Source organism: Nestor notabilis, unplaced genomic scaffold (assembly GCF_000696875.1).
Source record: "Nestor notabilis isolate BGI_N333 unplaced genomic scaffold, ASM69687v1 scaffold3615, whole genome shotgun sequence".
Classification (NCBI taxonomy): Eukaryota; Metazoa; Chordata; class Aves; order Psittaciformes; family Psittacidae; genus Nestor; species Nestor notabilis.
Genome location: NW_009928680.1, coordinates 50,726 through 62,730, shown reverse-complemented (window position 1 = coordinate 62,730; position 12,005 = coordinate 50,726). Strand labels below are relative to the sequence as shown.

At 38.6% G+C, this 12,005-nt stretch overlaps 1 protein-coding gene across 1 annotated transcript in view; it reads right to left on the bottom strand.

Moving 5' to 3' along the window:
• The window catches only part of MADD (MAP-kinase activating death domain), a 52,498-nt gene that overhangs the window by 3,129 nt on the left and 37,364 nt on the right, over positions 1 to 12,005 (bottom strand). The window contains 5 exon segments of the mRNA XM_010014618.1: positions 4,153 to 4,222; positions 9,491 to 9,597; positions 10,548 to 10,620; positions 11,715 to 11,879; positions 11,963 to 12,005. The exon segment at positions 11,963 to 12,005 is cut by the window's right edge and continues 77 nt beyond it. Coding sequence (XP_010012920.1) covers positions 4,153 to 4,222; positions 9,491 to 9,597; positions 10,548 to 10,620; positions 11,715 to 11,879; positions 11,963 to 12,005 — 458 coding nt within the window.

Sequence of the window (12,005 nt, the reverse complement as noted above, 5' to 3'; positions counted from 1 at the left end):
TCTTTCCCAGTTCTATTTCAAGTTTCTCAAGACATTCTTTCTCCTGTCTCGGATGTGTGTGATGGTAGTTACTTGACATACTCACTGAAAACGTTCCTTGCTTTTGAACAAGTTGCCTTAAAATAAAATACTGTTTTCAGTTACACATATTCTTAAAATAGCTGTTGATTTCTGTAAGACTTTATATATAAGGATGATCAGGGCACTGATGAAAAAATACTAAACCTATTATCCAGAAGATTTCATCTTGCTTCCTTCAACTGCCCCAAACTACTAACAGGAAGGAAACAGGCCTAATAGAGCTAAAGAAACTTTGCCTTTTGTTCTCACTGTGGAATGCATAAAATAGCAAGGTGTAACCATCCCATTGGAATGCATTGCATCTGAACTGTGCCTTTGACCCATGCTTGGTCTACAAAGGTTGTTGTGAACAGATATCACAGGAAATCACCAGGAGAGAACAAAGACCACACTAAGAACATACAAATGGCAAATTTAAAATGTTAAGATCAGTGGAATACCAAGACCACCTGTCAATACTTCCCTTTCCAGAACAGCTGAGATTTGCCATGAAATTTGTGTCACATCAAAAAGATTTAGAAGAAGCAATACAGAAATTATGCAAAACCAAATCATACCACGTTCATAGAGGAAGGGTAAATGGCTTATTACATATAGTACTAGTGACAAGAAAAGAAACAGAGGCAGATGAGTTCACTATGAGTAACTAGGAAAAGTCCACAACAAAACCTATTCATGCAGATGTCACCTTTTTTATGAGATGACACAGCTAAACGCTGGAGAGGGAGATGGATCACACTCTAAGGGGCCGAACATAGGCAGTGCAGACTGGGTTGGAGAAAGTCATCTAAACACAAACCAGTGCCTACTAATTCTCATATATCCTGTATGTCATTCTCAAAAGAAAAGCTAGTTAAATAGTGCAGAAATGACTGTAAAAAGCAATGGTTTTGTTTATTTATTCAATTCTCTCTTCTCTTGGATTGGCTGTTACATTAAGGACTGAGAAACAGGCGAAGCACACACCCAGGCTGCACTGCCCCAGTGAAACCAGTGACTAGAGCTGGGAGGATAAGGAGGTGCACATCCAAGCTACCTTACCCGTTGGCACCAGATGGTTCCAAATTAACTCCATGTCACCAGGGGATAAAAGTGGGAGTGAGGCTGGTGCACAGCCAACTAGGGTAGGACTTTTACAGCTGTGTAAGTCTCACTGCCCACTGGGTAACATACAACTGTTCATATACTCTTCAAAAAGCAGGAAGGGAAAGCTGTAAGGACCTTGTGCCATGAGGGAAGGAGAGAAGGGAAACTGTAAGTCCTGTATCATAATTGAGAATTGGAAGAGGCAACAGAGAGCACCTAGGCAAGGTCTCCCCATTTCACAGTCTGTATACTGCTTTAAGTACAGTCCTTCCAATGGGGAAAATTCATCTGAGAGGACTGAGTTAGGAAGAGTAAAAAGAGTGGGTTCGGATTTATGCTCAGAGAAGTGAAAGCACTACTGCTGCAGAAAACAAAAGGAATAAATAAAGAAAGAAAAAAAGACCCCAGCCTCAAATGAAGACATTAGCAGAAGCACTTTCCTTCTAACATTAAAAGTCATTCCTGATGTTGTTGAACTAAGTGGATGAAGGGATTAAATTATTAAGCACCATCCTGCAGCCTTTGGTCCTGTGAATGAAAATATGGCACTAGCATAGAATGAGTTTAGGGGACAACACTTTACCTGCTGGAGAATGAAGGTTTTCATAGCAGCGGCGGTGAAGGGGCCACAAGAAAGTAAAGCACAAGTACGCAGCAGTAACTCAAATTCCAGAGGGAAGAGCCTTACATTTCCTCACTTACTTAAATCTCCACTTCCATTTGTGGGCAACAATTCCCGAACTTCTGCTTTGCATCCTGCTCTGAAATTACAATTCCAACTTTCATGCTGCCATCTAAACCCAGCATTAACACAAACACTGCTGTGCTATCACTGAACTTGGAGCACTTGTGCTTGGCAAATCCAAGTAAACCAATCTTGCATTGAAGTATTTCTCACCAGGCTGGAGCATGCATGCTCACTGCTCTCTACCTTTCTAATCTGACTGCAAGGTTCACAATGCTTAACGCAGCTAAATGCCTTCACTCTGAACAAGTCCACACAAGTTTTTGCTGAATGCTGTTCTTTAGTATTAACAAATTAGCATGTTAAGTTCTCTTGAACAGGACAGGTACCTTCTCATCTTCATGACAGTTAAAAAAGCAGCTCTGAGGTAGTCTCTCATCTGTGCACAAGAAAGTTTTGCTCCCCTGCAACATCTTTCTTCCTTTCTTCTTTCTGTTTATTAGCTGGACGGGCAAACTGTGAATGTCATTTGGTACATTTCAATTGGTTCTTGTCTATGACCTCTATTTTGGGAGAAGGGTATTTTTCATTTGATTGGTTTCATTTCTCAGGTTTTGGTTGTAGTGTCCAACTCCTGGTTTATTTTTAACTCTTCTTAAAATTACCCTAAGTTCCATTATCACAATTTTAGCTTTTGCAATAAGCCTTTGATTACAAAATATTCTGTTAAAAAGGCTCTTTTTCTTACAGTTATTACAGTCATCATTTAGGGGCTAAATGCTATTGGAGCCATTAACAGAAGTTGAATATCTATCTGTCTTCTTATGCAATATAAACAAACTATTAAAAGAAATACTTTGAGTTAAAACCTCTCCAAAATGATCCAAAATTCATTTCTGATCCAAGTAATTTCTTCTAAGTTAAGGGTTTCAGAAGCTGAAGTCATTCTTTAAGCTGACTTTATGGCTTCTGAACTCTCCTCTTTGTAAAACTCATCAATAATCTTTCACAGCCTTAAGCAATTTGTGTAAGTAGTAAAATGAATCAGGCCTGACAGGGTGAAAACATGGTATCAAAGGAATATGCAGCCATAAGGCACAACTTCTGAACATCTAAACTATTAGAAAACTTTCAGGGTTTGAAAACACTGATTTGATCAGCTGAACCACAAACAACATTTCTAGAAAATGGGGAGAAATTGTTAAAAATTCAAATCCCAAACTTCTGGGAGATTAATTTACGGCAAACAACAAGCAAACTGCAACAGTCAGAAAGGCTTTATAACTTTATAAGCTTATAACTTTGTATCACTGAAAGGAGGTAACACATTATTATGTTCAGAGTTATTAATTTTAGCAATCTCATATTAAACGTCTTTTATATTCTAAGAGAGAATCTTTCAGCCAGAACATTCTATTCACAGCACCAAGGAACAACAAGTCTTGGTAAAGGGAGCTGCTGGGTTAGATTTTGAACAGGGGCCAAAGTATGGATGCTCATCTGCTATGGCAAGAACATTGTAAATTTCATCTTCTTTTGAAATGTTTCATACATACACTTAAGACCTAGACAAATGTCTCACAGATGGGTGGAAGAATAAACCAATATGGGTTTGGGGACTATTTCAAGAGAAGTATGTGGATCACTTCTCTGGAGAGCTGCATCTGAAGTCACGCTTCTTGTTCAGACACTAGCAAAGTATAACGTGACTGCCACTAACACTGAATAGTAAACCAGAATTTTCCTCAAATTAGACTGTAGGCAGAATCTTGTACCTGACCAAACAAATTCTCTGTTCTCCTTAACCTTTACGTTTCTACCCTTTACCAGTCATGTTCTGAAACAAAAACCACAGGATAAATCAAGTGCAACCTGAAAAAACATTTTCTGGTCCATACAACATAATGAAATTCCACATAGAGCAGAGAGGAAGCTTTGCAATTAACAGTAATTTTTTGTAATGAAAGCATAGCATGTTGAGAAAGATCAGCTATAAATCCTGCTTAAAAATGTGGTTTCTCAGATGAAAAAGGAACATACCACAGAAAATTCCTACACACACCCAAGTTTAACTGTTTTCTTTGCTTCAGAAGACTCAGAACATCATCTCTGTCTATTAACAAAAAGCACCTAGGCCACAAATCTTAGTATGTTTTATGTTTAGTCACCCTTCTCTCAGGCAACTCCTCATGTGCAATCTACATTTCTCTCCCATCTTTGAAACTGAAGTGCAACTGAAGACTGGAAATTTGAGTTACTGCCATGTGAGTACAGACCTAATATCAAAATAATGTAATTACCAAATTCCTCCAGGACAAAGACTCCTCGCACAGTATTGCACTTTTTAATGTGATTCAGCTCTATGAAAACCTACAAAAACAGGAAGAAAAGTAACATAAAATTAGTCAGGTTGGTTTTGTTGGGGTTTTTATTTAAACTAAAAACCAAAATGAAACAAAAACATCATCACAGAAGATACAACCTGAAGTGTTATAGCATACACTACCGGTTCATTTACAGTTTAATAGATAAATAAAAGGTGAAATAAATATTCAAAAGACAAACTTGCCACAATGCTAGAAATCAACAAATAACTTAAAAGTGCTAAGAAGCGAAGACAGCAGAAGATGAAGTACCTTCCGCTCCTTGCAGGAGGAGAAAGCATGGAAGAGAAACGAAGGAGTTAGTAACTCTGACATATCCAACATTGCTACCCCTTCAGGCACTCAAATGAGTTATTGCAAAAAGAATATCAACACACCTGAAATACAACAGAAGAGGGGGACGAGAAAAAAGCTGGCTCCCAAATTTGGCACCATTTGTAGCCTCTGATCCATCCCAGTTAGATTCTGCCCCTCCATGCATCCTCCTCCGGCACAGAGGGCAGGTAAGGGGCACTCTACTTCCCACCCTGACACTGATCCTCCTAACCCATCAGTATTCAATTTAATCCAGTGAAGAACCACTAATCTTCCTTCTCCCTGACAGCCTTGCCATTTAAGGATTTTACTAGAGCTTATGATCTATAATGTGCATACTTACTCTTGGAATTGTCTCCTCTAACAGTCAGTACCAGTTTTCTGCTTTAAGCAGGACCGGAGAGTTTAGACCCTTCTATTGTTTGTTCACTTTGTGTATGGCTGCTGCTAGATGAGCAGTCACTTGGAAAAGAAACCTACTTCAAACTTACACTTTACATATGTAAACCCCAAAAGAAAAACAGTTGAACTGCATGACTAGGTTTCTCAGTCCAGAATGTAGATGCCAAGATTGCATAACCAAACAAGTTCTCTGAGCATATTGAGTTTGTTCAATATCCAATCTATTTCAAGATACAGAACAGTTCCTTCTTATGTGCACATCTCCAAAAGGGTCAGATCAGTACACAGACAGAAGAAGCTGTAGAAAGGAGTCAATTCCACATTCCAGTTTCCAATATACTTGCTTTTTCAATGCAGGAGAAACACTGAGAGTAGTACTGCCTTAGAGTTCAGTATAAATCTTTGACCAATACCTTAGAGAGACCCTTGCAAGTCTATATAGTAATAGTCTGGATTGACACTTTCAGTGGCTTGTACACTTCAGACACCATGAACTCAGGACCTTTATTAAAAATGTTACTAGAGAAACTCTGTTGTCTTGGAAAGAAGGGAAAGGAAAACTCTGCAACCCTCTGAATCCAGTATCAGCAATAGCCATGTAATCACAGATGATATACTACCCAAGAAAGGCAAAGGAAGTCAACACCAGAAATTGTTGAGTTTTAAAGAATCAGGCTTATCTGTATGGGTAGAGATCAGTAACTGTACCTCATATCTGACAGCAGCCTGGCTGATGTTCAAATCAAAGGGATTTTATTGTTATTTTTATTAGTAGAGAACTAACAAACAGACCCAGGGTATTTTTTGCTCAATATAAAAACAACTAACCTTCCAGTTACTTAGTCGAAAACCTAAAGCTTACTTTGTGCTTACACTCAAGGGAAAGGAGCCGCAACCCATCTTTTTTGTTTCCCTGTTTCTGCCCTTATTCTGTATTAGTTTAGTTGGTCAAAAAAAACCTTATCTTTTGAGGAACAGTTACAGAGTAAACAAGTCAAAACCAGAACTTTCTTTGCTGCACTTCTCTTCCTTTTTCTGCAGTGTTTTCCGTGAGAATTTCTTGCTAGTAGTCTTAAAAGTACAAAATTCAGAAAGCCAGTGGAAAGGCTCAGGCGAAACAATGGTTGTTTAAGGTGGTAACAGTAAAGCTGCCTAAAAGACCTGACTGCCCCTAGTGCTCATGGTCTGAATATAATGTCCAGGAGTGCTGCAATTCCACAAGAGGTATGAGCAAGATGAGAATTTAGTGTGTTTGGTACAATTACAGTAAGTTACCCATTTTCAGAAGACATCTGAGTCGATGGGCAATTCCTTGCTGTATTGTTTAAAGGACAGAGATGCTCTCTTCTCACTCAGTCAGAAAACAAGTGTAAAGGAAATAACAGTTACTTACCCTAGGGAAACTGTGGTTCTTCAAGACAGAGCATTCAGTGTGGATCCTACTGTAGATGGGCATGTGCCTGCTGCGTTTTATTAAACTTCCATCTATTTTTGACACAGATGAATTCATAATGGAGATAAGAGTTACTGAGTCCCAGTATTATAACAGAATTTGGAGATGTGAACTCAGACTAATCTGCTGATGCCACAGGGACACTTGATTCCTCCCTATTCCAAAGGGCTTCCTCTGACCTGATAGGCACAGGTAGACTTGAACATTTTTTCTTCTTAAACTCATGTGCTCTGTTGGCTTGGTGAGACCATTTGTGAGCAACAAAGACAATTCTCACATGTAAATAATAGGTTGGCCCACCATGCATCTAAGACATCTCCTGAGGGATTCACAAGGTGGTAAGAGAAAGGATACACACTGCAAATCAAGAGCCTTCAAAAACAGTTTCATGAAAGCAATGGAGCAGTATGTTCCATCTTCTCAGGTGGGGCAGAACAGACTCCATTTATTTACTTCTTTTTTTAAACAAAAAATTGGAAATCCCTGTTCTGAATGTTCTAAATTAATTCTATGATATCCAACCAAACAGAGCAACAAAAATCCCTTCCTTTACTAAGCTGCAATGTTGGAAAAGAGTACTTTGAAAGGGTCCCCAAGAACAGAGCCTGTATACGGAGTAAGGAGAGGCAGATGAAGAGAAAGCTGTGCCTGACAAGGTCCTGTAGGCATTTGTTGGTCAACATCCTCACCCAAACTCAACAGACACAGAAAAAGCCCTTTTCAACCCAGAGAAACGGCTGCAAGATCCCGAGTTTAATCATGCTCATATATATATTCTGAAATCAACTGCCTTAGGGAGCAATTCATAAAATTTGTATGAGAAGTGGAAAGGACAATTCATCTAGAATAGCAGAGCTTTTATTAAGCAAGCAGACTGGCTGATGAGCGCTGGAGTAAGAATGCAAACATCCCTTAGCTCCCCAAATGAAGAAAATTGGAGGTGATTTTATGGTACACCTAGCAGGAGCCCTTTATGTAACTGCTACAGTTGTCCTTTCTGTACAGACCCTCACATGGCAGACTTCTGATATCTGCCTGGACACTTTGTTTTGAGAAGAAAAACAAGGGTATGTCTTAGGCCCACATAAACAGTATTGAATGCCCTTACCAGCTGGCAATGGAAATCCGACAGACCAAGAATTAAACATATTGAATCGATTTTCCAGAACTGTGTTTGTTTCAATATCCATCTTAAGTAATGAAACTCATCTGGCTACAGCCTTACTGGGAAAGGGATGAAAAGGAGGAATAATCTTTCAGGTGGGAGAGACAGCTGGCATACTTCCTGGGTCTGACCTGCACAGACTGTCCTTTTCACCACAGACAGCAAATCAGAGCACTCTTCTCTGCAAGGAAGGATATGATGAAGGTAGAACTCTACAAGTGTGTGTGGTGGCACTGGACTCAGAATCTGTGGTACAAAATTCAACTGGTGATGGCCCTAATAATCAGTATCAGATTTCCCCAAGGTTTATTTCAGAATATTATTCCAGTCTTAAAAAAGACTTTAAGAACAAGGGTATGTTCTACAATTTGGAGGTTTTCCTTTGGACACATGCATGTGTGCTCAGTATATGCTTAATGCTGAGTGGTCTTTTTTGTCTTGCAATGAGGCCTGTTACGCTTAAGAAACCATGAATATATGGCTACCTTCTTATATATCTTTTCTAACTGCAAATGTGTATGTGCCTGGCTGTTCGCTTATGAAATAGAGTTATCTCCATAAACTGTTCAAGAGATGAACAGTTTGAGCTCAACATTGTTTTTTACTTCTGGAAGAAGCTAAAAAAGGAGAAACAAACAGAACATCCCCTGTGGTGTGTCCTAACCTCAGGACAAAGCAATTTCTAGTACGTCCATCTATAATGATATCAAACTGTTGCTTCAAGACCAGGGTTTAATTTTCAAAGACTTTAGCCCTGACATTTCCAATGACTATGAAAATTCATTCTGTGCTACCAGTGAGTTCCTCTTGCAGTTTTCACATTTCAGCATATCCAAAAAAAGTTAAAATCTACAACTAAGTCAGGGAGTAGGTTTGAAATACTACAGCAATTCAGCCGTAGTCCAGGTTCTACCTTGGTAATAGGAAGGAAACTGAAGGAGGTTCACAACTCTGCACTCCTTATATTGGCACATACAAACTCAGAGACACATGGTGCTGCTGTGACCTTGGGAGAAGTATTAAAGATTCTGAGCATGTGTGTTTGAGATGCACGTGCACTTCCAGTGGGATCTACACTGATGTATCCTCAAAGAAGAACAAAGCTTGTGTGGGGAGAAAAGTCTAGTCAGGAGGAAAGGAAAAAGCACTCCACAGAGGACTGACAGAAGCTTTTCTTTCTCTCTCTCTCACACACACACACACACTCTCTCTCCCCCCTAAAAACTGATTCTACTGTCTAGCATAACATGCATTTAATCTCATAAGCAAAACAAAAAAACACAAAGCAAAATAAAAAACAAGGATCAAAGGAAGCAACAGAAACAACATCCAGAGAAAGGAAGAAATGACAATTGTAGTTGTGTTTCCTCTATGCCCACTCTTTGGAAGGAAAAAAGAGTAATTTTGCCTGATTTTCGTGGATTACAGCAAGAGCCACTTTCCCATTTTATTTTTATACCAAATTCTACAGCTGATTTCTCAAATTTTAGCATTGTACCTGCAATATTCAACAACTGTGCTTTTCAGGTTCACTGCTTATGGCATCAGGATATGTTCAGTGTGATGCATTATGGTAGTTTAGATTACTAAGGATCACTTTTTCTGTCCCTTGGCTACCATTTGTTTTGTGCTTAGGCAAATCAGACCACCAGAAACAGTAACTTGGAATCTGTATCCATGTTTTTCTTCAGTTGATTATAGTTTTCCTGAGGATATTTCATTTCAGTGTATTTTTTACACACATTATATATATATATTTATATATGCATGTGTGTTTACGTGTAAACATACGTATGCTTTTTCACCCCCATCATGCTATGCCTTGTCCTTGCTGATACTCCAGGAAGAGGAAACACATACACAAGCGTGCTGCAAAAAGCTTCATGCTCACAGTCTTCACATAGATTTCTCCCTCATACCTGACTGTGCATAAATTTCAGGTTAATTCCTTCCAGTGTGACCTGAAGAAGACCTCCTTCACCCGTTTTCATATCCTGCACAGGGAACTCACCACCCAACTCAGGGCCTGGGATGGTTATAAAAAAATAACCAAAGAAAAAAAACCCAAACAAATGAAAATACCCAGAGAAAAAGAGAGAAAAAATAGAAAGCAGTCAGCCAAGTCATGGCATGTGGAAAAGAAATATAAATCAATACAAACAATTTCCATTTGATGTGCATAGCAAGAGGATACTGCTAAGAATGGCAGAAGCACTTCAGTAGAGTCTTCTCACTAATGACAGCACACTGAGAACCACTTGATTTTTAAGTATTGTAACGAAGTTCATCCTGGTCACATGAAGGGATATGGATGTCAGCTCAATCTGTATTTATTTAGTTCATACTGGGGTTTTGTTTGCTCATTTTAAATGCCATTATTTCATTTCTGCATGGTAAGACACTGCAATCACATAATACCACAGACAGCATAGTCTTAAGTACATCTGAGCCTGATGATTTTTTGTTTTATTCATTCAGCAATGAAAATGTCAGCAGGGTTACAACAATGACAGTTTAATAGAGGACATTAATAGATGTGAGTCTAGGCATTTTCATCTACTTTCTTTAGCAACATTCAGTTCAGCTTGATTTTTAGAAAATTATCATTTGTGCAGAACCACTGAACCCTGGAAGATGGCTTTCAAACACATTCTTAAATACTACATTATTGCCCAATTCTTAATATAGCTTTCAAAGACATATTTGCCTCCTCTACCTTCAGTGAAAGTTCAGTCTTTCCTCCTACTCCCTGAATTAAACTGAATAAATAGAAGGAGGAAGAAAATGATAGCTCTTCCAAGCTCTTCCAGCTAGCTGAGGGTGGAACACTTAGGACACTACATATACACAGATGTACAAAACTACCCTGAGATTTCCAAGTAAAAGGAGTTTACATTCCATGAAGTAATTAATAAAAATATATTTTTTGGATTGCAGATTAAATGATAACTGTTTCCAACAAACAAAGTCTTGTACCTGGTTTAATGCTTTGCTGTCTTGCTGCTGCTCGCTCCATACTGTCTTTCACACAGTAGTATAGTTCCCGACACTAACACAGAAAAGAGCAATACAAAGTTGTTTTTCCAAATTACTAAGGGAAAAGAACAGCAAGATTCAAAGAGTCTACACAAAGAACAAGCCCCTTGTGGTGCATAATGACCACAGCTAACTACTAGATGGTATTTATTTTTCAAGATGACACAGAAACTCATATCATTTCATAGTACAAGCTAGTGAGGAGTTCATGGCTTGGTACATGCTCATGAGCAATCTAACCAAGTTTACTCAGCTTCCCACTGTAGAAAAAGCCTCAAAAGAGGATCACAAAATCCTCCCTTTCAGCTTCCAGCAATCAATGTTACTGGTCATGCTCATCTAACCTATCTTTTTGTTATTCATATCAATTTCCTTATGCCCTATTCTTCTATTCACCTTCTTCCAACACCCCTCTCTCGTATCAAACAATATTTAAGCCATAATCTCCAAATAAAATATAAGAACATTTTCTATCTGAAACCCAAGATATAACCAATTAATTTTCCAAGTAACTTCTGTAGCACACTGCTTTTGTCCTAATTCCCTTTGTATTCAGACCTGCATTATGATGACTTGGTCTGTATAAATGGAGTTTTCTGAAGAAGAATTCTAATCCCTTTATATACCTCAAAGATAATAAACTTTCTATATTATACCCGCATTTACAAATCTTCACCTTTTGTTTGCTGGTTATTGTGTAGCAATTACTGAGTTCTAAGAGTTACTAGAGTTTTCCTAGCAGGTTTAAACTACTTCTTTATATTTGCACTTAATTATAACGAGAAGAAGAGGGCTTTTGTATTAGTGGAGAATGTAGGCATTTACTCAGTACTTAATGCTGCTTTCCTTCTTCTAAACAAAAAACCCAAGTAAAAGCACACATATAATATCTTAAATTACATCATGCTGTACTACTGTCCTCAGGTAAAGGAGAAGGCCTAATGCCAGCTTCAGATGTCAGTGCTATTCAACAGCCACTGCAGTTCACTAACCAGTGCTGGAGAGAGAATACTATTTTCTGATTAAACATGGAATATAAAACACCCAGGATTTGTTCGTTCTATGCTGCTTTCCCTCAGTGTTGTGTGTATTAAACAAGATGCCCACCTTCTTTGTGTAGAACTTGTTCAGCTGTGTCTCCTGACCATTCCTCCGCCACAGGCACAGCACTTTTGTTTTGGGACAGTAAGTCATGTTGATGAGCTTCTCGTACCACCAACGTTCATATACAGTTCCAATGTTGCTTCTCAGCACAATGCAATCATCACATACCTGAGAGCACAAAATACTGCGTAAGATTTCTAACAGTATCTAATGAATGCTACCAGTTGCATTAATATTAATCTTGTCTCTACCTCCATGAAAAATATATCTCCTGTTGTGTCTGTCCCAGCATGT